General features: G+C 35.2%; 1 protein-coding gene across 2 annotated transcripts in view; it reads left to right on the forward strand.

Annotated features, from left to right (window-relative positions):
* The window catches only part of LOC143223357 (tyrosine-protein kinase transmembrane receptor Ror2-like), an 87,344-nt gene that overhangs the window by 30,652 nt on the left and 29,046 nt on the right, over positions 1 to 27,646 (forward strand). For both annotated transcript variants that reach the window (XR_013012873.1, XM_076451243.1), the window contains exons 2-3: positions 6,968 to 7,243; positions 26,887 to 27,011. Coding sequence is in view for 1 of the 2 variants with exons in the window: in XM_076451243.1 (XP_076307358.1) it covers positions 6,968 to 7,243; positions 26,887 to 27,011 (401 nt within the window). In the remaining variant the exon portion in view is untranslated. The remainder of the gene's footprint in view (positions 1 to 6,967; positions 7,244 to 26,886; positions 27,012 to 27,646) is intronic.

A 27,646-nucleotide genomic window follows, 5' to 3' on the forward strand; every position in this document is an offset into this window, starting at 1 on the left:
CACAACGTAGCAGAACTAATAAATAACGAAATAATTGTGTTTCCAAAGATACCATGTAAAACTAAAACACCAATAACAGTGGTGACGCAAAGTTAACACTGTCAGAGATCTGAACTTGTCTTATCTGCGCAATAGAACCTCGAAATCCCCTTGTCCTGTAACTGTGGACAAAATTATACCACTAACTACAACGGATATGAAAATCTTAATATTAAGAGAACAAGTACCAATGAAATCAAAAACCACACATCACAACAAGACAAGTGAAGTAATACGACACAGCAACAAATCAAAATATCACTCATAAAATACCACAATAAATAGCTAAAAGCATCATACGCTTCTACCTTAAAAACCACAACCCAACAACAAATCACCCCCCCCAAACAACCATCATGCTTCATATTTCTATAACACCAGTGATATACAAAATATTTGTTTATGTTCGTATTCCATAAACAAGAAATTCATAAACTTTGAAGTCGGTTGCGACTTAAATAGTGATTATCTTCCTGCTTGGTGTCTCCATCCTCCACATGAATAACCGAGAAACTAATTTATAGAAAAGCAAACTGGAATGAATACAAACCACTCCTAGATGGAATCCTACCAAAGATAATTAATTCAATGCTGCGAACGCATTGGAAATAGATGCATATTGTCAAACAGTCAAACAGCAGATCACACAATACCAAAACACAACAAACCACCAACCACCAATAACCAAGACATGAAAACCACACGCAAAACTTATAACAATGATTAAAGAAAGACGAAAGTTACGCAGACAGTTTATGCAAAATAAAGAACCAACAATTGAAACACAAAAAAGACACTTAGAAATAAAATTAGAACAGATGTATAAATACTAAAACAAGATAACTGGGTTAGCTATTGCTCACAATTAAATGAAGAAACAGACCCCAAAAATGCCTCTAAAATCATTTAAAACACTTCACAAGTAAGTAAACTAACTCAACACCCAAATACCCGCTACCAGTAACACAAATAACGACAAGGCTGAAACATTTAAAGAACTACAACATATCTTCCGGACTGAACATGAATCTGATGTAAATGTGGTACCAGTTTTGTAATAAGATGGATAAGCGTATAACACACAACAAAAGACATGTACACGCCACAATTCTCAATGAGTATGAACTACGAACAAACAGCTAATGATTGAGCTAAAATCTGACAGTGTTTCAACTGACAAAAATAATAACAGACGTTATACAAGCGATCAAAGCAACAAAAACAAAGTTCCAGAATAAGATGGACTTCAGACTGTCTTCTTCAAACGAGGCCCTCAGAGACTGTTTGAACACCTAAAAGCCTTTTTAATTTATCTTTAATTTCAAGATACATCCCAGTTTCGGAAGCAAGCGATTGACTTAATATTTCACGAAGAAGGAAAGCCAGTGAATAAAGCGGACATTCACTGTCCACCAGCCTGACCAACTGCATAAGAAACATTTTAGAATGCATAATTAGCAGTAGACTTTCCACATTCTTTTAAATGACTTCAGAATTACTAGAGACTCTAAATGGATTCAGACAAATTACAAACCTACTTAATTAGACTAACTGAACGAATCATAAATCATTTTAACAAGAGAGAATGCACTGTCGCATGCTTTCTCGATATTAAGAAGGTATACGACACTGTCTGACGTAATGGCATAAGGTTCCGTATGTTAGAAATAGAACTGGTGTACGGAATTATTCGCTGGCTGTCTGGCTTTCTGGAAAACAAGGTGCAAAGCTAACATAAAGAGGAAACCTTCCCGGAACCGTTTACCCGAGAGGCAGGTGTTTCTCAAGGAGTAGTAGTAGTTAGTTCTATCTTATCAGTGCGCCCCCTATGGGATACAAATGAACGATATTCCTTACAATTTGCCGATGTTACATTCTGGAAAAGTGCGCCCACACCATCAACAGCAGCAACAAATTAACAACCCCAGTTGTAACAGCACTGAGAAATATTGCGCAAAATATCGAATTAAGATAAACGTCTCCAAAATCAACTGGTAGTAACAAAAAAAAGATCCACCTAAGCTATGTATAAATGGAACACTTCTCCAGACAGCAACTTCAACTAATTTTCTATGATTAACCCATGACTCTAAACTGACGTGGATTGACCACATAAATAACAATCTCAAAAAAGTTTGGCAGCGTCGAAGTTATTCTAGAAGTCCAACGGGTAAAAAATATGGTACCACAATAGATTACATAATCAAAATCTGCAAAACATATATACAACCAATAACATGTATGCTCAGCATGAATACACAAAACACTAAAACACATTATCAATTTATAAACAATACAAAACTCATTACTAACTACAATGCAGAAACTGCCCAGAATTACTTCATCAGAACTTGTGCAAACTTTCAAACGCCCATCGATGGACTCTCTAAATAATTCGATATCTTAGTTGTCGCAAAACTGGCATAAAAATGACTTGCTATGCGAATTAGATGCACACGTGATGAAGACAAACTTAATTACCTTTCACCTATTAATATTTACCATAGAAACGAGCACTTAAAATAGCCGCTATGCACTAGACTAAGAAACCGATATCAGTTCAAAGTTGCTACGACAGCATTTATATGGTATTTATGTGTAATTCTCTCGAGAAGTAAGTTGAAATAATGAAAACGTGAATATGGAACATGTACAGAGCTTTAGCAATAATGAATAAAGAGAAACGTGCTTATTCACATGAATATTACTGCAATTACCATCCACCATCTACCAGGGAAGAGGGGAGGAAGAGGTCAAATGCACCTGATTACCAAAGGTCTATAAGACCTAAACTCTAATAAAGAGACACACGTTCTTGATATATATGTTATCTTTGGGCGTCCATCAGATTTCCTCTGAAATAGATTCCTTCGACAGGAATCGAAGTTTAATATTGAATAACGGGACAACTGCAGCAACAATGGATGTTTGACATTTGTACGTTCAATAACAAGCATTTCATTATTAGACGTTTTGGAACATACATATTCCATCTTCAGCAAGCTATGCATCAGTTACACCTGCGAATATATGGAAGAATCAAGCAGAACTGGCAAAACGTCATTAGATCCACCAGACTCCACAATTCACTTAAATAGTGAAAACATCAACCACTTCGTCTTCATTACGAATTTCAAAGCCATCTCATCTGGGTCCTCAAATACTGAACTTTTAATTAAAGAAAGTTTATCTATTTTAAGTTAACTCCTAAAGTTATATCATAAAAAAATTTCACTACGGTTAAGTCTGTTTTAAGTACCTGTACAATATCGTTGTATTATATTATTTGTTTGTTTGGTTGTATTTTAATTTAATTTATAATTTTATACTGTGTTTTTATTGCTACAGAGTGCTTAAACTTTATAATGTGTCTGTACCTAATAAAGTACGATGTTCAATATAGCTTACTGAGTATGTAATGTATATTCCGAAACGTTCAAGAATTAAATGTTTGTTACTGAGCATACACGTGTCAAATGTTCAATGTTGCCACCGTCGTCCTGTTGTTCATCATTTCCTCTACTAACTTAATGAAACCTGACTATCCAGTTCCTCTTAACATGTAACACCACGGACAACTATATAAAAAAAAACCTCTATTTGTTCAGTCTGTCCGTTATTTAACTACTCCTAGATAATTGGGCAAACCCCAACCAAACTTTGTGGGATGATAGTTTGGAACAAGGGACATGTTACTGGGGTTCACAGCTCACTCCACCCCGTCATTGTTGTTATTGATCATTTGTTATCTTTGACATAAGTTAACTTTAATTACATTCATAGATGGCATCACGTCTTTATTTTACAAAACTATATATATAATACACATATTGGAGTTGATTTTCTGTAAATAGGGGACACAACGGTGGGCCTAAATAGGATTTGAGCACTTGGGCTTAAATTTAGATGAATATTTTCAGTATGATATAGATAGTTCCAAACATATTTATTTAGATTTTTCAGCATAAAAAACGTATCAAAGGTTGTTATTACTGTTCCAGTATAAGAAAATCTTGCAAGTTGTATTTATTTTCAAGATCTGGGAGTATTTTGCAAATTTAACATTTAATATAGGATTAGCATTATTTCATATTCAAAAAAAAATTGCAAACTAAAAAAAGGAAAAACATGCGTATAAAACAAAGTGTTTCCGTTTGTCTGTCTGCCCGTTTCCTAACTACTCCTATATCACTGGACAAATCCCAACCAAACTTTGTGGGATGATAGTTTGGAACAAGAGGCATGCTACTGGGGTTCACAATTCACTCCACCCCGTTATTATTGTCATTGATCATTTGTTATCTTTGACGTAAGTTAATTTTAATTACATTCATAGATGGCATCACATCTTTACACTGAAAAAATTCTATACCGAGACGCACCTCCATTTTGATTAGCTAAATTTTGGAGGAAAAAAAAAGGTAAACATAAGAATAAGGTAGGAGAACTTCCACCAATCTTACTAAGATGTTTTGTGGGTTATTTATTGACATGTGGTATATAAATCATTTTGTCCACTTCTGGTTTTATCTGAGCTATATGCTTATCATATCTATCTTTGAAAGTGTATACCTTATATTACCACTGGAATATTTGTATTTATTACCAGTAATAACATTATTCTAAGCCTATTCTAGAGGTGCCTCTTTTTTTTGCAGAAGCCAAAATATGTGCTATGTTTAAAAATTTGATTCAGGTGAACTGTTACAGAGAATGCTACCGAGAACAGGTCTGTGTTTGAAACCATTACACAACAACTGAACAGAAGGGACTGAACAGAACCAAAACAAACTTACGATATTTTACAATGGCTGCTGTTACCTGGTAGTGTTTCCGCAATTTTATTTTTCATATGTTCTTATTATGTTACCTTAATATCAAGATAATTTTAGGTGAGTAAAATGTCATTATCTGATGAAAACAGGACAAATTAGACCATCGACTGGTTTACTTCAGTTTAATGCAGAAATGCCAATGAATTTTGTGATCACTTATGATTATCCTGTTTATTTATATGTTATTTAATACTAAGTAACTTATACGTTTCATTCCGGGTCATATAAAGAGGCTTGGATTACTGTCTAATATCGAAACGCTTCCTCTAGGCTTAGGTTTAGGCCTGTGAGCAACGTAATCTTCGACCTGGAAGACGCAGGGTAAAATTTTGAGACTAATTTTGGGGTTAAAATAGCGTCTCCGACGCTGGGAAATGCGGTATATGTATTAACGTTTTTTACAACATAACATACACACAGTGTGTTTGTGAAGCATCTTTTCATAAGGCCGATGTGAGTGCATTTTTCAGTTGGTGGAACTAATTTTGTTGTAGTGTTCCATTTAGCAGAGGCTCTTACTTAACAAGTTCAGTCCATAGCAGTGAAACACGTGAGATAAGAATAACCTGAAAATGGACAAAACAGTAATATATATACAAAAGCCATTTTTTGACCTAGATACTACTTCTTTTGGGTTTGGTTTCGTTTGTTTTGAATTTTACGCAAAGCTACATAAGGGCTATCTGCGCTAGCCGTCCCAAATTCAGCAGTGTAAGACTAGAGGGAAGATGGCTAGTCATCATCACCCCATCGCCAACTCTTGAGCTACACTTTTACCGTAACATTATAACGCCCCCACGGCCTAAAGGGCGAGCATGTTTGATATGGCGGGGATTCGAACCCGCGACCTTTGGAGTACGAATCGAGTGCCTTAACCACCTGGCTATGCCGGACATATACCTCTTTTGGGCAATATTGAAAAATAAACTTCGTCAAATGGCAACAAAACCTTCATCTGATATTTTTCTTAAGCCATTAATGGTGTCCATGTTGAATAAGTAATATACATGTTATCACCCTCACTCATAGGGTGGATGTGAAAGTGTTGCAATCGTGTTCTTGTGTGTCTGTATATCTGTTTACGCGCGCTTATCTGGAAAACTAATAAACCGATGAACACGAAAATTTTACATAAGATAGGAATTTGGTCTGGTTCTGCATTCTGGATAACTTTGAAGCATTTTTTTGTAATGGAAAGACAGGACGTTTTCTTGGTTTGTGGTTAATAATTCTGTACAGTATGATTGGGTTCGTACAAAATTTCATGGGTACATTAAAGTTGAAACTCAACACTACAGAAAATGATCTGGATCTTTGATTCTGGAACTGAGAAGGATTTTCTGAGTTTTTGAAAGCGAAATTTGACCTTCTACAACATAAACGCACGTAGTTTCGAAAAGGAGCAGCGAGGTGAGAGTATGCAGTCTCTCTTATTACTATTGTTTAGGGCCTATTAAGGTCGAATGCTTGAGGTACTTGACTCGTAATCTGTGGGTTGCGAGCTCGAATCTCTGTCAAAACAAATATGCTCGCCCGTGTGAGCGATATAATGTAACGATTAATCCCACTATTCGTTGGTAAAAAAAGTAGCCCAAGAGTTGGCGGTGGGTGGTGATGACTAGGTGCCTTCCCTCTAGTCTGACACTGTTAAATTAGCTTTGCGCGAAATTCAAAAACAAACAAACAAAGTATTCTGATTTTGAGTTGTAGGCGAAAGCAAAATAAAAATTACCAAAGGTTTCAGACAGAGGGGCACGATTTGGCGGTCATACTGACCGCGTTTGTTTTGACAGTTAAACAAATACGTGGGTCTGATAAGGTATAGCGAAGACGCTTAAATACCAATTTGTATACCTTCAATTCACTTTGTCATGTAAAATAATTCGAAAAATTATGTAACTTAAAGTTAGCTTTGTGGAATCATTATGATAACAAAACACTGAAGCCAAGAATTACTAGTTACACTATATTATCCCCCAGTAATTGTAGACCTATTAGTTTTGCATCGGTTATGGGAGAAGTTTTAGAAATTCAATTTTTGACGGGTATGTTAACTAGTATTATATTAAATATCTATTTATTTCACATTTCAGAACCATTTATTGAAAAAGGTCCAAGCGATAAGACAGTAGTAATTGGAGACTCGGTTATTTTTTCGTGCCTCACGAGCGGAGATCCACAACCGAGTGTATCCTGGCAACGAGATGGGCGAAGCGTACATCACAATGGCCATGCAACCTTTCAGATTCTCGAAAGTGGCGCCCTCTTACTCGAAAATGTAGGACAAGCAGATGAAGGTAGTTACCACTGCATTGCTAGGAATGACAAGGGTGTCCAGTACTCTGAAACCGCCAGGTTGGTCGTTGATGGTAAGTAGGTATAATATAATATTTACCTGTAATTGATAATATTTGTATTAGCAGAATCCCATGAAATATTTGCGATCAAATCAGTATCTATACTGCAACATTTCTTGTTTTATATACAGGAATTATAGAATAATACAAAATTCTAATCGGAAGTACGGAAATCTATAAGTGCATTTGTTTTAGGCCCAATGTTAGTTAAGCCTTTATTTATGTATGGCTTATATTTGATAAAAATATTACATTATAACATATATTAAAAAAATGTGTTTTTTTCGCTTTAGTTTTGTTAGGAATAAACATAACTGTCCTTAATATTATATTAATAAATAAATGTATAATTCTATTTTTTCACCTAAAGTTAGACTTTTATAAAAACTTTAAGCTTTTAATATGTATACAAAATGTCTACTGAAGTATTTTTACATCTGTTGAAATGCAGTGTGCTCGCATGCTCAATTGGATAATAACATGTGCACGCTCTTTCAGGACAAACAAAAACTGAGTATTATTATAATAGATTTATCATGATATCAAGCTGAAAATGCATATCGTATCTCATATTAATTTACGTCGTGTCTTTGTGAATTTGTTTCTTTGCACCAAAGGAGATTAAATTCGTCCAGAAGGTCACTGATGTGATACCATACGGTGAAGCATAGCGGTAATCTGGGAGTTTGGATCCTGGGACGGCGGGAAATTAAGCAGTTTCCTTTTAACCCGCTCGTGACATTAGTGTGCATATTGATGAAAATATAAATCAAATTTACCGAGCCTAAATCAGTCGAGGGGTGAAATTAAAGAATCGAAGGGAGTATCTACAACCAAACAAGGAAATATTGGATATTAATAAATCCTAATGCTGTAGAATTTGATGGGGGACATTTTTATTGGACGGACACCAAAAATCTACCTGGCCAGTGCCCATTTTAGAACCTTGCTTGGGAAGAACCTAAACTTGGGTATAATGGAAGTCCAAGAATAGGTTTTCATTGTCTCACATGGTATCACATGTTATGCTTCTTGTACTTCTGGGCATCATTGAGGTGTTATGTTTAAACCTTTATTCATACATCTATATACAAGCTTACTGTACCAACCGTTGCGTATGTGTCCAGATACAAAGGAGATATTCATAAAGGGGTTCTGTTTTCGGGTATGTATCTACTTGTGATAGATAAAGAAGTAACTGGAGATTGTGATGGAGGTTGATGGTAGATTGGGGCTTCTGTGAATCACACTTCTATGTATTTCATACTATTTGAGATAAAGGAACTCATTCTATATTCTTCAAGCTATCATGCATAATATCTTACCTGTTTTCATATTTGTTGGAACATTCTGTATTTTATTCCAATATATATTACAGTAAGGAACAGATGAACAATACTGGTTATTGTCGCATCACAAGAACGATATCCAGTTACAATGCTACCCTTATACCTACATTGTTGACAAGACTCTGTCTGATGATCACGATTGCAGTGTTATCAATATTGTAACATGATACTGCGAGAAACGGCGAGGTCAGTGCTATAGACCACACATTTTTAAAATACTTTTCACTAGACATAGACATTGGTTTTAATATCATGTTTAAGTAGACTGAAGTACGAAAGCCCGTTGGAGCTGTAGAGAGGTAGGTAGGTCCTCGGAAACACATAGAGCAGGAGGGGCACGTGCTCTTCTTTTCCATTTAATGTACATACACTATTGTTAACAACAAATCAGGCTGGTAAAATAACTAAGTTTATTTTTATGTCTTCCATCCACTTTCCAACGATATTACGCATCGGTAATCGAAAGGGATTGCTGTAATTCTAGTTTCTTCTGGAATCTTTCCAATGAAGACAGTCATTGATTTGATATTTCGAGATGTAATCTGTAGCTAGTCAACTTTTGGTTTAACACTCCTACGAAAAAACGTTTCTAGTCCTGATTTCTCCAAGCCCGTTCCCCTGGCTGTGGTTTCGCTAGATAGTAGATAGGGACAGTGGGAATCTCGTTAATCCATTCATTAATGGATTTAAATGGCAATTTCATTTAAATACAAAATTATTAGCCTAATATAAATAACCTTTCAAGTTGCACTGGGGCCTATTAGGCCCCACATTTCGTAGGAGTGTTAAGAACATTCTTCAATTTCAAATACTTGTTTACAGTATTGTTAACAGTAGTTGGAGATTTCCAAATAGCTTCCTCCCAATGGATTTTTAATTGAGATATGTCTGTTTTTTTATAACCACAACCTTCATTTTTTTTGACGATGTTATTATTCCATATTAGTTTAAGGTGTGGATTTGGAATAGATTAAAGTATGGTTTTGGATTAGTTTAAGGTGTTTTTTTTAATATTATTTTAAGATATAGTTTCAGAGATCATTGCTGTCCGAAACTCCTGCTATGCAAGTTTTCTGTATCCAAGGAGAACATTGGTAGCTCCTTGTTCGAAAACTTGTTTCCTTTGTACTACACCGCTTGATACTTTTGCTGTACAAATGTTGTAGGCCTATGACATATTTCCGCTGCCATAAATCTAATCTGGCAGCATTCACTGCACTGTACAATGGTCGGAAATTTACCGTGAACCAAATAATAAGTGCAAAACTCGTAGGCCTGGCATCATGGTGCGCATCTGCGGCGATGCGTCACAGGTTTACCATATACAAGTCGTTTGTTTAAAACGTAGTTAACATTCTTTACACGTTGCGACTTCTGAGCGCTTCACCCGTTTCGGATCATGTAATTGAGCAGTTCAACCAGCTATTGACCGTGTACACGTTAATTGTCATTTGATTCTAACAAAACGACTAGTTAACACTCCTACGAAAAGACGTTTCTAGTCCTGATTTCTCCAAGCCCATTCCCCTGGCTGTGTTTTCGCTAGATAGTAGATAGGGACAGTGGGAATCTCGTTAATCCATTCATTAATGGATTTAAATGGCAATTTCATTTAAATACAAAATTATTAGCCTAATATTAATAACCTTTCAAGTTGCTCTGGGGCCTATTAGGCCCCACTTTTCGTAGGAGTGTTAAGATAAAATATTTATTAACGATTAATTTAATTAAAGAAATGTTAAAACTACAGGAACAAGATATGCTCTCAATGCTTATTGAAAAACCACTCAAAACAGTATATCTCAGAGTATATTTAGAGAAAGTGTACAGATTTAACCCTTTTACTGTAAACTTTATATAATCGATAAATGTCTGTTACTTTACTTACATAAACAATAATGAAAGAAAAACACTTGAAATTTTCTTTATCGAGTGAGAACACTAAACCACGGAAGAATCTACAAATTATTCTCCTTATGTCGTTGTTTAAGTACTTCTTCTGGATTGAGGTTTTGTTTAGTTCACCTCATCCCGTAATCGGGTGAGTCGGTTTTAATCGATCCAAACTGCAAAACTATTGGAGACAAACAGTGTTGATTTAATCCTGTATCGAGCTAACCTGCTTAAATTGATCTTATCTGTTTACTGTTAGAGATACGCCACTGTTTAATATATCGTGTATTGGATAAAATTGTTTTAATAGGTATTATCTGTTTACTGTTAGAGATACGCCACTGTTTAATATATCGTGTATTGGATAAAATTGTTTTAATTGATATTATCTGTTTATTATATCCTGTATTCGATAAGATTGTTTTAATTGATATTATCTGTTTACTGTTAGAGAAACGCCACTGTTTATTATATCCTGTATCGGATAAGATTGTTTTAATCGATATTATCTGTTTATTATATCCTGTATTGGATAAGATTATTTTACTTGTCCCTGTCTACGTGTTAAAGATACAACATATGTTTGGTCATAATTACTGAAAAGCAAAGAAAAATGTACTCGGAGAAGTTGTTTTAGAATAGGTAGTTTAAACGTATGGTTGAAAAACAGATAGTTTAATCATATGGTTACAGGGGAAGAGTGGATTAAAATATTCAACCAAGAAAAATTTTAGTTTTGTTTGAAAAACAACAAAAGTACGAACTTAAGAAGTATGAACAATTTAATATTAAAACAATAGTCGTGCACAGTTTACACGATCTGTAACACATTAACGAGCCCTAAGCGAGATAGAAGATACGTCAACAAGACAAAAATCCAGTTGGAGCAATTATGGGGTTGTGTGTGAAACTCCAGACATTTTTATTATTAAGAAACTTTATTAAAATGCTCAGCACGTACTGTGTGACGATGCTCTGACTATTAAATTAACTATTTATTCAGTTTTAGATAAGATTGGTAGTCTGAAATGACAAACAAAGGTTAAAAATTGTGCTGAGCTATGATGAATGTGTGATATGCCCTCGTCAAAAAGTGATGCTAGAAATTTGATTTTATGTAAAGCTTCATTGTGTACATCACAAATTATGTTCAATAGGCTTCATCTTATGTGTCATGAGTGTTCTAAAGAGTTTCTTGAATGGAGAATTAAACTAGAAATTAATTATTCGCACAGTTTGTCGTTTTCTCAGAGATATTTACAGACATATACACTCCCTTTTTTTTTTGTTTTAAATTGGCATCTTTTTTTCAAAGTGTTTCGAAAAGTATACATCAAAATTTAACATTAGAATCAAGAAGTCGTTTGTTTGCTAATCTTTGCCTGAGAACTTACGTAATAAGGGTTAGAAATTACTTGCAGCTGTTACCACAAGAGTTGTAGATGTAAGAGGGTGCGAAAAAGAAACAAAATGTTTCCTAATTTAAATCAACAAGTAATAGAGGTAGTATTGTTGTATGGAGACGTTTTGGGTCAGCTAAGAGTTAATAAGAATGCGGTATCAGGGATGTTACAGTTCAAAGACTATACTAGTGTTTCAATGTATGTGCTGGTGAAAATAAATGTGTACCGAGTAAAAGGTCAAAACCTCTGTTATTAAAAATGTTTTGCTTATGAATAGATGAATTAAATAATTAGACGTAATAACTTAAACCTAGGTCTGGTATGAAGGCAATTAGGGTAATGGTGATTTTTATTTTTATTCTAAGAATTCATTAGCTGAATCTAGTTTCAAGTTTTTGAGAAACGTGCCTCGTGCAATACATTAGGCGATTCACGATAACTTACTGTATTGTGAAAGCTTGGTTCTACCAGAGTAATAGAAAAAACTTTGCAAACCCAGCACGTGATGACATGATTCTAGGGAGGGGGTCTCAAATGTCTTAGTTTGAGGCCCCTCAAGACCTTAGACACTCTGAATTAGAGTCCATATATACGCCATGATTCAGAAGAATATTTAAAGAAAGGTGAAACCTGTTGTAATAATAATAATAACGCTAAATATATATACGTTACACAATAGAGGAAGTATCTATCGTTCAGCATAGATCCCGATATTAAAGAAAGGTTCTCAATTTGGACTACCTATGTAAAATCTATATATTTACCCCTGGCCATTCACCCCTTATATCGTAGCGGATACACAATTTTTTTATATGTAGGAAGTTACTTATTTACTAGCGCAATCTACCGCAGGACTTATTACGTTTTAAATACCTTCGAAATAATTTTATCTATGTGTTTTTACCTTGTAAACAACAGTGCATTTATTTCAATGATGATTAAATTTGGACATTTACAGATTGTACTTTTATCATCGAAAATATTTTAACTAATAACATCGAAATGATAACGAAAATATTGTTAATTACATTCATTAAATTCTTATTATTTGTGATATATCTAGTCAATAGTCAAAATATAATTTCGAAATTACATTAGTTTCAGTGCGGTGGTTCTTTGCATCATCTTCACCACAAAGGATACGTTAAAGAAAACTCGTTTGGGTCACTTTTAAATAATATAATGTATGTATTATAAAGTATTCAATATTATGGCTACTCCTGTGTTCAGGATTTGATGTAACATTTTCAGTTAAAGGCGATGATTCTGTCACCCTTTTTTCACATATTTCTTCAGAGTTTTGCACCAGAATTAAACCTTTAAAAAAACCCATCAATTTTCCAAGAAATTTGGAATTTGCATGTGGCCATCTTTAACACCTGAATGAATGCTATTGGATATTCAGACACAGATTAAACAGTTCTGTTGTTGTGTCTTGTACTTTTCGATGGCACTTAAGTGAGCGTTTTTTCTTTTTCCTCAGACTCGGTAATTTTTTCGTCTAATTTTCATTTGGATGGTTATAGTAGTAGGGAAGTCTTGGAATTATTGAGTAAGTTGCATGTTATTCTCTGATTAAAAAAAAAAAAGGTAACACGTCATTGTTGATATTTTCCGATAGAAATGGATGTAACGAACAATTACGTCATCAGCATGGTTACTATGCTAAAACAGGTAGTAATAAAATGGTTTGAAATGCTCCAAGTGCCGAACAGTAATTTTTGTTCCTTCGTTTAAAAATACGTCAGGTAGTTTACTTGTACTACAAACTATTACTGATAGTACACGATTTGATGAGGCTAGATGATTCTTGAATGCAGGTGGTGGAAACTGGTCGATAAAACGAGATATTGCGCCATGTACACGTGATTTGAGTCGCGTGCTATTGATTTCACGTGATATTTTGCTGCGATATAGGAATGACTCACATTTTGTTAATCGCCATTTGTAATCTACGACCATTCGAATGAGATATGTTTCAAGTTTTAACGTGAGACAATATCAGATGTTTCAAACCATTCATAGATGCAGTCTTTCAGAGTTTAAATTGAAGCAACTCGCCTACTAAAAATAAATTTAGTGTTGAAAACCGAACGTTTAATAATCTGTGAAACAAAGAATTGAATATTTAAGAAAAATATCTGAACTGTTTTATAAGTCGTACCAATGGCAAGTGTAGAATTTCAAAAAGAAAACCTGATTGTTTTATTGTTTCAAATATCTGCACAAAGCTCCACTGAGTTTATGACAGAGTATAAAAAAAGGCAACTAGAGAACAACGCCTTCCGCCAACTTTTGAGCTACTCTGATGGAATAATGGGACTTGACCGTTCTCCTTTAACGGCCCCAAAGTGCATCGTAAACCTATAAATATTACCGTAAGTTCTCCAGTGGGACAGTGGTAATTCTATGAATTTAAGTGCTACAATCAGAGATTCGATTCCCTTTGGTAACACAAAAGATAATCCGACGTGACTTGGCTATAACACACACATACACATATTACTCTAAATATATTTTGAAAGTTTCTTTTCCTGATGAAACGTTACTGCTTTTCACATAGCTAAATTAATTTATTATACAATGAAGTAAAACGGACTTAAAACCACACAGATATTAATTATAAAAAAATTCAAACTAGAATGTTTGCGTGGAATTAAGTTATAAAGAATATGCAGCACACGTAACAGTGTTGGTAAAATTTACACCAAGAGTTTTTATTAAATCTAAATTTCCTGAGCTGAACCACTGGCTTAGTCTCGCTCTTATGATTGAGCCCTACGGAATTACGAACAAATTACTAATTTACAACCATTGTAGTTAATGAGAGAACAGACTGTACGTAACGTTTCAAGTAAAATAGTTCCAATTAAGAACTTTGTCTTCGATAATTATGGGGCATGAGGACACCTTGTGGCATTAAAGACAATGCAACGTCTCGCTGGAAGCAGAACATGGTAAGATTGTACTTCATTTATACCTGTATAATTCAATACGTAAAAGCAAAACTTATATAATCAACTTATCACTTTTACAGTTAAATAGTTTACAAGATTGCATTTCTTGTGTGTTCGTTTTTTTTTCTTTATTTAGAAATGTAGTTGAATCTAAATGAACAAAAACATACTGGGATTTAACAAACACAAGGCCTATTTTAATCCTGGTATGTTATTGTTCATGCGTTATAATGTGTTCGTTTCCCATCCAACAGAAGTGTTTTTTAAATTAATCTAGCTTTTAAGCTTGATGTATTGACTATCCTTATTATCAGTATTCTATTTCACTAATATTGAATTTAGTCCACTTTTCGCTGTGATAAGAATTTGGATTTAGAAAAGAGTCATATTAGACATAATTCATTCGTCGGGAACTGTGGAGGCCCGGCATTGCCGGGTAGTTTAGGAGCTCCATTCGTAATCTCAGGGTCACGGATTCGAATCTCTTTCAAAACAAATATACTCGCTCTTTCAGCTGTGGGGGCGTTATAATGTAACAGTCAATTCCCACTATCCGTTGGTAAAAGAGTAGTTCAAAAGTTGGCGGTGGGTGGTAATGACTAGCTGCATTCCCTCTAGTCTTACACTGCTAAATTAGGGACGGCTATCACAAATAGCCCTCATGTAGCTTTGCGCGAAGTTCAAAAACAAAGAATCAAAGAGAAATATGGAGTGTAATTAGTCCATAGATGAGAGTTACTGTGGCAATTGCAACGTTCAAGTTTGTTCAAAATAATCCAAGTCAGATCGAGGTCTAAAGGTTATTTATATTTATTGCGGAAACTGTTTAAAACTACTATCTTGCTTTTCTACCAGTTCTGAACAATAAAAACATGGTAGATTTTTGGATTTATAATTTTTAGTGAACCCTTGTCCGTCGGGATGGAAATCCATGCAGCATTGTACAATGAATATGAATAGTATGCTCAGATGTGTTCTGATTGTTAAATTTCTGGAAGTAATCAAGGGGTCCAATCTATACCACATTGTTTTTTATATTACATTACTACCGAATATTTGTAACGCGATTCACGACATCACATGTTTCTATGGAGTTATTTTTTCCCCATAGTCTGAATAGTTTAAGTCGAAGTAAAATTACGCTTTTTGGTTGTTAGATATTGCGACCATACTTAGATGTATAGAGCATTCAGAAAGAGACTGTCTTCATTGCGTTTTACAAGCACGTTCGCCATTCTTGGTTTGATTTGTTTTGAATTTTGCTCAAATCTACACCAGGAAAACAAAGGTCTCGTATATTAATTTATCTTTCCTAAATGAATTTCAAGTGCCGCAGCTATTGAGGATTCCCTCTTGTTTATTTTTCCAAATCGTAATAGTATTAGACAGAATACCAATCTCTGAAGATACATCAGTTGCGCGCAGAAAATTGTTTGTTTCAATTTGTTTTTTGAATTTCGCGCAAAGCAATTCGAGGGATATCTGCGCTAGTCATTCCTAGTTTAGCAGTGCAAGACTAGAGGGAAGGCAACTAGCCATCACCACCCACTGCCAACTCTTGGGCTTCTTTTACCAACGAATAGTGGGATTGACCGTCACATTATAAGCCAGCACGGCTGAAAAGGCGAGCATGTTTGGTGCGACCGTGATTCGAGCCCGCGATCCTCAGATTATGAGTAGTATGCCTTAACCTACCTGACCAGGCCGGGCCGTTAAATACATGTAAGCACAATCGGTGAAAAAAAAAGGCATTTGGTTTCAGGCTGTTCCAAACAAATAATAATTTTTTGTTTTCGCAGCTATTTAATATTTTAATGACAATCTAGAACCAAATTTGAGTTTTAAAATTTTTAACATTTATTTTGAGGGGCACAAGCCCCCCACATCACACACTATTGCGTAACCTATCAATAGAATGTATGTTTTGAATACCTTTTTGCTTCGGACCCTCACACTGAGTACGTCCCCCAGTGGTACAGTGATATGTCTGCGGACTCACACTACTAAATATTGTGTTCCGATACCCATCGTGAGCAAAGCACAGATGGCTCATTTCGTCGCTTTGTGCTTAATTTCAATCGAACACTCTGAGCACAAGCACCTAGTAAAGAAATAACTGCTTTTTTTTTTTTCGATCTAAAACAATAGCTAGATAACTGTTTCAGAATTTTGCGATTGTTATGTTAACGTCAGTAATAATTACAGTCGACAAGAAACTGTTAAAAATTGGTTCGTCAGAGTCTAACCATGAGGTGTAATTTGTCAGTGCAGCTAAACATAACTTAGAATCAAGTGAGCAGGATGTTATTGTAAGCAGTGACCGCAAGAAGTCTGTGTGTTTCCGTATGGTAGTGCCACAAAAAAGTAGCGCTGCAGTAACTCGTTAAAACTAGGCCTAATGGCCCTGCATTAAATAGTAGAAAATGGGATAATTCGGCCCATGCTTGCTAATTTGGTTTCACCTTACAACAATAAATCCTGAAGGATTCTTTCAGTTGTTCGGTTTATTACTTCCTGTTTATTAATAGTGAAGATAAAAAATGAAACAGATTTCCTCTCGATTTAGATTTAATGATTATTTATTGCTTGTTCATTCTTTCCAGTAACGTTTGGAACAAATTCGACTGCTTTATCATAATGATCAACTAACAATGTATAGGATTAATATAGTATTCCAAATGATGTGGCATTAGGGATTTGGTAAGAAATTGCATGAGTTATGTACAGTTAATATAATCTTCTCTTATATGTATCTACTTGCTGCTAATTAGTATGCAAATTGCTTGCAGGGTATAGCCAACGTGCCTCCTTTCCCTCATTGTCTTTCATGGAAATCGGAACTGATAAACTTGAATTTAATTTTGTGCAAAGAACGTTCATTAGCCGGAAAACTACCTTATAAAGGTCAGAAATGTTTTCAGCTTTCATTTCCTGAATGTGATTCGCATCGACAAATTTTACCATGTAACACTGGGGTAATTATTTAATATAAATGTATAGTTTTTATTGTTGTTTTTTAAATATAAATGTATAGTTGTGTTTCTAACATTCAACATTGAATGTTCCTAGTTGTTTCAAAGCACAACTTTTCACTAATAAATGGTGAATTTTTCAAGCCGATTTAAACTCGGAATTCATGTGCTTTCATGTTTTCTGAAAGGAGAAAAAAAAATTAAATACATGAAGTTATTGAATTACCGTACTGCAGGTACAGAGAGTGGAGTACATTATTTTGAAAACGATTTTGAATATGCAAATCAATAATTAACGTGACAGTCATAGCCTATATAAATTCGAGGTGGAACAGAGTGCATCAGAACTACACTTGGACATAGCTTGGCGTTGCGTAGGTAGTATGACGTCATCGTCAGTTTATAGATATGTAACAGATTTTTCCAGCAGAGAAAAATATTAATATACTAAGGTAAAAAAAAAGAGACCTATTGAGATCGAAGGCTTAGAATTATGAAAATAGGGATATATCTCTTATTTCCCCCATGAGACAGTGGTAAATCTTCGGAGTTAGAATGCTAAAATCAGGGATTCGATTTCCCTCAGTGGTCACAAAAATAACCCCATTTAACTTTGCTTTAAGAAAACACACGTGCATCTTTTATTTAATAGCATTGAAAAACAAAGGCATATGGAACAGTACAGGGAATCAGAACCAATAACTTACACAGTCATGATACGCAACGCTTAATCATTCTTTGAAACATGTTAACTGTGTTTAAACAACTCTTTGAAGTTTATAAGACGTAATCACTCTGAAAGAACTTGATTTTTTTTAAATGTTTGTTCATTTTTGGAATATCACGCAAAGGTATGCGAGGTCTACCTGCTATAGTCGTTTTAATGAAGTGATAAACTAGAGGGAAGGCACCTTGTAAACACCACTCGCTGCCAACGTTTAAATGTCTTTAATTGAATAATATGATTTCACCGTCATTCTCATAGTACGCTGACAGCCACTAGGTGCGAAAACTGGGATGGATTTCACAGTATAACATTCCTATGGCTGAAAAGACAAATATGTTCCAGATTAAAAGTACCTTATCATTCTGATGGGAGTAAAACTATTTATCTCGTTTGTTTCTTAACAATTCATTATTCTTACAGTAACACTTATTTCAGTAACACTTTGTAGTCTGATACTACTTCATTCTCCTTAAAGGACGTGAATCTGTTGAAAGATTTCGTTTCAGTTTTATATCAATTTATTATCGTGAAACAATTTAAAACTTTAAAAATCTCGTTTCGGTTTCATAGTAACTTGTTATCGTGAACGGTCGTGAAACTTTGGTTAAATAATTCATTTCAGTTCAACAGTACCTTTGTTGTTTTTAATTTTGCACAAAGCTACACGAGGGCTATCTTCCCTCGCCGTCCCTAATTTAGCAGTGTACGACTAGAGGGAAGGCAGCTCGTCATCACCACTCACCACCAACTCTTGGGCTACTCTTTTACCAATCGATAGTGAAATTGACCGTTACTTAACATCCCCACGATGTTAAACGATCATGTTTGATGTGACGGGGGATTCGAACCCGTGACCCTCAGATTATCCAATATTCATATTGTCATGCATCCAAAATTTCCTAAAAATTAGAATTCGGTATCTCGAAAAGGTAAAGGTAATATACGATGAACTGGTGCTTCCATTATCAAGTAAAGACAAATAAATTTAGCTAAGTAAAGAAAAAGGTAGACAGGTAGAAAAACAGGCCATTCGTTGAACTGATAGCGTTACATTAAGGTTTAGTAATTGGTTATGTCGGTTGTACGTTTTCAGTAGGTGTGAAATAAGTCGTATATCGTGGAGCTACTTTCTTATTGTTAATTAATTCTTATTTTGTTTAAATAATCATCAGTCACCGTTGTTCTGTTTTAAACAATGAAAAAGTATTAATATTAATTTATTGGTATTGTATTGAAGATGTTCATACTTCTGTTCCTTGCTTTTGTATATGATAATATGGGATGGTCGGAATAACTAAATTTTAAGTGTGCATACTCGTCTAATGCAAAACGTTTTTTCATATACATACATACATATATATGTACATATACGTACATCAATTCTACGTTTATTTCACTTAAACCTAATTTGTCGTTCCTCGTTTGTTGGTTAGTGTTTAATGGCACAGAGTATCAGGCTATCTATGCCATACAACCGGTAAAAAATAAAAGTAAAATTATTTAAATACATAAAAAGGAATCATGTTAAAACAAAACAAAGGCCGATTTTCGAATTAAAAAATTAAACAGAAGTAAAATGTCAGTGGCCCTTAAAAAGTTAAAAATACATCTGAGGTAGACAATGTCACCATCGCTATTGACACTTGTCCAATGTCAGTGGTGAACCCATGGTAAAAACGTCTAAAATTGTGCTGTCGCTTACGGTCGCAACAACTGCACGGCAGTAAAATGTGGACTATTTTAAATTGCATGTCACACAGACCACACATTAGTGTATCAGTCACAGATAACAGAAAACGATGCGATAAAACTATGACCAATGCGTAGCCTAGCCAGGACAATTTCCTTCTTTCGATCTTTACGGAAGCAAGACGAGTAAAGATCGACATATGGTTTGATATGGAAAAGCTTGTTATCACGTTGCTCACTCCAAGTCGACTGCCAACTGACGCGGAGCTGAACCTTAAATACATGTATGAAACAGGCACGGTAGTGATAACACCAGAGGAGACACTTAACTGCGGTGTCCATGCACTCGCCCATTACACAACTTGTTCATTTGTATATAAAGAAAACTGCCGAAAGGTGACTGCATCAGCAGGTTTTAGAAACGTTTCTTGTGAGGAGAGATACACAGGATGATAAGAATCAATCAAATTCTTAATGTCGTCTATATTCGAACAGAAACCTCGATAGTTCCATTGTGTCAATATGGGCATTTGTATTTGGGTGGAGGACCTTTTGGATTACGATCACATCGTTTTTCATTATTAAAAGGAAGTCTTTCGACTTCCATTGATTCTGCCCTGGATGACATAGGTAAGATTTTGTTAGTAAATGTAGTGTTCAGCGACTGAGGTCGATAACAAATAATTGTTCAACATCTCAGGGCAGAAGAAGGTGGGCTCGAGCATATGCTAAAAGGTGGGGCCAAAGGAAGTGAAGGAAAGCAGTGACTGGAAGGATTGGTGGGTACAGCGATTGGAATAGACGTTGACTCGTCTACTCACTTAACTACTGAGAGCAAAAGACTTTTCACACCATTGGAGATCTACTCTGATGGAGTTACAGAAAGATCTGTCTGCATTTTAACTATAGCAGTGTAATGGAGTACAGCAGCATATGGAGTGGTGGACAGTAACTTTCGATTCTCGAGGTAAGAAATGTTGTGAACCATTTTCAAATGCTGTACCTCTTTTTTCTCCACTCATCTATGACAAGAACAAAAGAAAGATGGGTGAGAGCCACTACAGTTAACACAATGAGGGTCCATTTTGCACTTGTAGGCGTCTTAGCCCTTGTCACCACAACAAGCACTCATCAAGGAACCATAACATGATGGCTTTGAGTGACTGAACTGCTGAAATTGGAAACATTTGAGAGGGTCTGAGATATATAGCTCTACCATGTAATTTAGATAATGTGCCTTGATACTGGCAGGTGGGTCTGGTGACGTAAACGGCAAAATTAGGACATTGATTTGCATAATAATTCCATCATTGCAAGTGGAGATATGACTCACTGCAGAAACTCCTTAGGTGGAGAAACAAGCGAGAACCTATAATTCAGGGATGTTGTTCAAATCCCTTTCAACAATAACTCCTCGAGACGAATTGAAAGTAGCATGGGAAGTAACCTCAATGGGTATATCTCCAATCGCCTTCTAATGCAAGAGGAGTTCACTGTGTTTTTGCGTTGATGTTTCCACCAATAAGTCCACAGAACGTAGCTTGTTACTGACTTAGGAGAGCCAGCAAGCTCATTTAGTCTCTTTTGAATAAAAAGGGAGACATTTGCCCTAAAGATTTGTCTGATAAAGGGTGTAATATCATAAGATGAGGTACAAGTGTTGAAGAAATGAAAGATTGTTGTTCAGAATCTACAAAACGTGGTTGTTTACCAGTAGTCTGTTTTTTATTATTTTATTTAGATTTAGATTTGAGAAATCCATAATAAAGAAAGAACATTTCAGTGCCCAATGATCCCACCCACCATGGAGCCATACGAGGGGATACACTGCAATGCTAAACAAGGGCACTGCAGCAACGCCAGGGTTTCGTAAGCACTATATCCAAACACCAGCGACGGATACAATTTTCACAGTCTCTGTTGAGATCGTCCAACAATGGTACTTGGCTGAACCACGACCACGTGGACCAACCGATTGACCCTAGGGGAGCAACCCCAAGGCCGCCGGTCTACAGAAATTCAAATCAAAAATGGTGTGTTAGGGTTGGATCCCTCAACCACTAGGATCTTATCTCTTTCACTAGTCGCCACTCATGGCAGACATGTGAGTGAGTTTTCCGATCTCAGGGTAAACTGAAAGTTCAGACCCTGCTCTGGGAGGTCTGCTTCAGATGTACAGGAATCCACCTTGAAGGGCTGTTGTTCCTAATTTATTGAACTATCCAGTGCTATTTTCAAGTTAGTAACAGTCCAATAAATGAGTGCGAATCCTAGAATCTAAGTTTACTCCTTTTTTGCTTGTGTTTTGTTCATTTCCATCCTTTCCATATTACAATATTCCACAGGCCAATATTGAAATTGATGAAATTATCCTTTTAGGTGGCTGAGATGTCTTCTGGGTATAGTTTGACTTCTGACAGCGTAGTCTCAACTTTATAATCCTGGGGAAAGCCACGTCTATTTCTCACGTGATTTATGAAAAACAGATCAATTTATTATCCTTCTTCACGCTACTGTAGGATGAGCAAGTGTACCAAGAAATAAATAGTCTGCTAGTCAATTTTATTTATACCCACAAAAATGATCTTACTCATTGGTAGTGCACATTGTGTAAATGTCAAGAAAGGCTTCAATTTCGAATTCGGTTTCTTATAATAAATGGTAAAAGTCACGCTTACTTTTATGAGATTTGTCAGATTGTTGTTGTAATAACGAAAATATAATTCTCTTGTCGTTTATCATTACTCTAATCAAACACATTTTTTGGTGGCAAAACATTTCATACTCACGGGTAATTTTAAAGGGACTCGCTATGTCCCCTCCCACATTTTAGCGTGATAAATTACATGTACGCAAAACTGGGTTTCAAAAAGTACTTTGTATTGTGTTTTGAGGCCCCAAAGTACTTACAGACTTTGGAAGAGATCAGTAGATTTATGGCTATTCTGGCAAATTTAGCAATTTTTTGTGGTGGGTGAGGAATAACAAGTTTCTTTACAAATGGATCGATGAAAATTTTATTTTGAGCTTTATTTAATTAAATAAATAATCACGTAGTGCAGTAGTACCATTAGTGTAAAAAGTAGGATTAAAGGGAATACTTGTTATTATAGGATATATCTGGTTGACGTCTGGCATACAAAAAAAAAAAAAATCCCGTGAAACGGTAGTGCGCATGTGAACGTGTTTTCTTGTTATAAACATTTCAGTTCTATATATGTAGTATTAAATTTCGTAAGGGGAGGGAATTTGGAGCAAGAAAATATATAGGTTGGCAAATGCCCTCCTGTAGCATCACTACTGCCTGAGGTATAGTGAATATGAGAGGTGTTGTACATATATTATTTCATTTTGCTTGTCATAAGATTGGTTAGCGTATCTGAACTATGAATGTCAAGTTTCACAAATCGTGGTCATTCTTGCCAAAATACAATCCGCTATTGGGAGCTGTAAGCATGCGTTATAAGAGTAGTGATGAAATTATTCCACTCTTCGGTTTGTTTGTTTTGAATTTCTCGCAAAGCTACTCAAGGACTATTTGCGCTAGCCGTCCCTAATTTAGCAGTGTAAGACTAGAGGGAAGGCAGGTAGTCATCACCGCCAAAGCTTGGGCTATTCTTTTACTAACGCTTAGTGGGATTGACCATCACATTATAATGCCCCCACGGCTGAAAGGGCGAGCATGTTTGGTGCGACGGGGATTCTAACCCGCGATCCTCAGATTACAAGTCAAACGCCTTAACCCACCTGGCCACACCTATTCGGTTAGTACAAGACTAACTCAGTCTATTAGATCAAAATTAAAGACGGTTTTGCACAGAGAGGGATAATCGTATTTCATTCCAAAACTGATTAGGTACGTGTATTAACGAATTCATCATCAGATTAGGTTCGTGTATTAACGAATTCATCATTAGATTAGGTTCGTGTATTAACGAATTCATCATTAGATCAGATACGTCTGTTAACGTATACATCGTTGGATCAAAAACTGTTTTAATATAAGAAGCTTCTAAACGTGAAAAAGTTAATAGTTCGGTTAACAAGTTGGTTCTTAGATAAACAGTCCTGTTGTTATTTTAAGTTAAACAACTCATAATGTGGTTTATATGCCACCAAAAATAATTAAAATGGTGTAATTTTATAATAAATTGAAGCTGTTAACACTTAGAAAACTAAATCTATCTTTGTAGTTAACATATTTCATTTAGATAATTTTGGCAAGTTCAGATATTGTAATAACTTAGCAATTTTCACATTAAAAATAGGGTCTTAATAATTGGGTAAACGAACTGACGTTATGGCCGAAAATATCGTTGACAGCGAGGGTACCCAACTGATGAAACAGTGCATACTAAACCTTGTAAGTAGAAACGTAAGAAATGCATATTTAGTTTTTTAGTTACGTGTACTCCATGCTGAATTGTTAGTTTCCTTCTAAGTACAGAACTTGCTGTGATCGGAAGCTAATGCTAATGAGTAGAACCATCGACAGCTAGGAATACTTTAGATTCTGAAATGTTTTGAGTTTGCTCACTATATTTTATTTTTAAAAATTACAAACTCAGGCCAAATGTTGTTGTTTTTCTTAAAGACAGAAACTAATCATAACAACTCGTATTTTTAACACCCATTAATGCGAAGGATGCGATTGTTTTTTTCTGGCACGATTGAAGAATGTGATACCATTTTTTGACAATTTTAAGGGAAGAAAATACTGGCAAGTTTGTAAGTAAGAAGAACAGTAGTATATGTACGTGGTAACTAATATGGAACGTATTACAAATATTATGATTTTTATGTTAATTGTATCGTGTACCATTGACACTACGCACCACGGTTTGCAAGTTCCTGCTTCCAGAGTTCAGAACACTGCTTCTACAGAATTATGTTATAACTGAAACGATTGTTGTCAAGTTCCGGAGGAAAATTTAGAGCAACGTTTTGAAGCTCATAAAATCAATTACGTTTTCACCAAAGACATTTCCCTTTAAACATAATTAATCATATAAAAAGCAACTTTCTTTAAAATGTTTTTAAAAAAGAGAATTACGTCTTTTTTCTTAACTTGATTTCTTTGTTCAAATTCAATGAAAGAATATGGCTTCTTGGGTACGTTTATAGTGAGGATGGTGCATGGACGAATAGTTTAATTAAAGTTTAGTGAATTTACTAAAATACATCAGTTTGAAAAGCCCAGTAATTAAATAGTCTGAAAATGCGATAAGGTATTAATTAACGCATGAACAGTGATGAATTTGATTCACGATTGAGTAAAGGGGCCGTGAAATGGATAGTTCTGTTGTCTGGATTAACAATTGTAAACTTGTTAGGGTTACCTGTAGCACATATTCACTCATTAGAGTGTACAAAATACAAAACAGTGAGTCGTGGTATGTTAATTGTATGCATGTAAACTTTTCTTTTATTGCATTTTAGATTAATACATGCTTACTTTTACCTGAAGTGCATGATTAAAAACGTTTTCGTTGAAACTACGAATTTAAGAGTAGGGTCGTGACCTCGTGTAGGATTAAGCCTTAATCTTTTAAAGCGGTTTTTTTCTATTTTTATTTGTATAAAGGTTATTTGAGTTAAGGAGGTCAAATCCTTCTATAGCGGTGTGCACAGCTATTTGGTTTCCTTTCCTCTATCCAGTAGCTGAAAATTAGGGACGGCTTTGATTAAGAATCTCTAAAACTGGAGTGGATGTTTAGTTTCTGTGTAGAGTTTGAGGATCTAGGGTCTTCTGGATCGAAAGGAATTTGCAACGCTATTTAACACTTAATTTACTGTTTTGTCTTGTACACAACTTACTGTACGCCTTCCTGAAATGCAGATGTAGGAATTCTCCTACGTTCTTGTTTATATGGGAGAGCATGCTAAGCACTTCTAGTGTTTGTCTTTTTTGATACTGTAAACATACTGAGTAATACTAGTACGGCCTTAAGGGGAGAAAGAATGGGCATTGGTACTACTCCCCAGTAATAATGCATACGGACATCTGCATTGTGGTGAGTGTAATATTGTTTATTTCTGTGCGTATGTGTTACGTACATATTACATATCTTGATAATATATATACATGCGTGTGTGTATCTAATATATATATATATGTATATATGCGTTTAATTGCCTTCCGCCCGTGCCCACGGGTCTTCATTATTTTTCGAGTTAGTATTTGAAAATAAGTAACAATTTCTTTTGTTTCAGATTTTATTGTCTCGTACATTACGCTAATATACATTTGTATACATTTCTGGAATACGGGTTCTTGAGGACTAAGGCTAACATCAGTATACTTTTTCGAGAATGACTCTAAGCCTGAAAATAGTGAACGTGAAACACTTTAAAAAGTATTAAATCCTTAAAGATTTGCAAGGTGATAGGTGTTGGTTAAAACCTCTCCCAACAGTCAGTTTAACTGGATTATGAAACAGGTGTAAACAGAGATTTCTCGCGTTTGCTGCATTTCTGTGAAGTGTTACTGTATATATTTTGTAACCTACCTCAATCTATCGTTTGATAAGTTTAAAGATAATCAAGATAAGTGTCGGTACACAAAATATTTTTCGTATTTAAAAGCTTAAAACCTTCTAGTGAAACCTATTTTTACTTTGAGCTGTTCTAGAAACGTGAATTTTTAAAAGTATTCATGTTTTCAGTTCCACCGTACATCAAGGGTGGAAGAACTGTCTATAATGTTACCTGGGGTTCTTTAGTGGAGTTAGTGTGCTCGACGCAGGGGTCGCCACCGCCGATAATCATCTGGTTCAGAGAAGGCAAAAAAGTAAGTACCCGTTTTCGCACTTCAAAACAAACCTTATTAATGATTTAAAATTATCTAAAAGCTACCATTAACTGGATAATCGCGTTATTGTAGAATGTTTTTAAAACTCTGAAATATTATATTTAATTTTATGTTTTCAGTAAACTTCCAATGCATGTAGAAAAATAACATGATACCAGAATGAAATGAGTTTTATAAACTTAAGTCGTGGAAAGAAGTGGTAGAAACACGTGTTCTAAATCCAAGTCACCAAGATTTTCACTGGAATTTCAAAACAGAGTTATTGTTTTAATATTATCTTATCATATGTTAATGATGTTGTTCGGTGGCATATCACATTGTTTTTGGTTTTTTCATTAAATAGGTATTGACACAACATTATGTTGTTTTGCAGCACACATGTTTGAAAAACATTCTTTTTATATTTGTTAAAAAGATTTAGCCGCAAATTATCGTTTGATATAGTGTATAAATAACATAGATTAATTAAGCTTCACTTTACGAAATTTTTTTTTTTTTTTTTTATTTTGCGCAAAGCTACACAAGGGCTATCTGTGCTAGCCGTCCCTAATTTAGCAGTGTAAGATTAGAGGGAATGCAGCTAGTCATCGCCACCCACCGCCAACTCTTGGGCT

The sequence above is a fragment of the Tachypleus tridentatus genome, chromosome 8, assembly GCF_004210375.1.
Source record: "Tachypleus tridentatus isolate NWPU-2018 chromosome 8, ASM421037v1, whole genome shotgun sequence".
In the NCBI taxonomy this organism is placed as follows: Eukaryota; Metazoa; Arthropoda; class Merostomata; order Xiphosura; family Limulidae; genus Tachypleus; species Tachypleus tridentatus.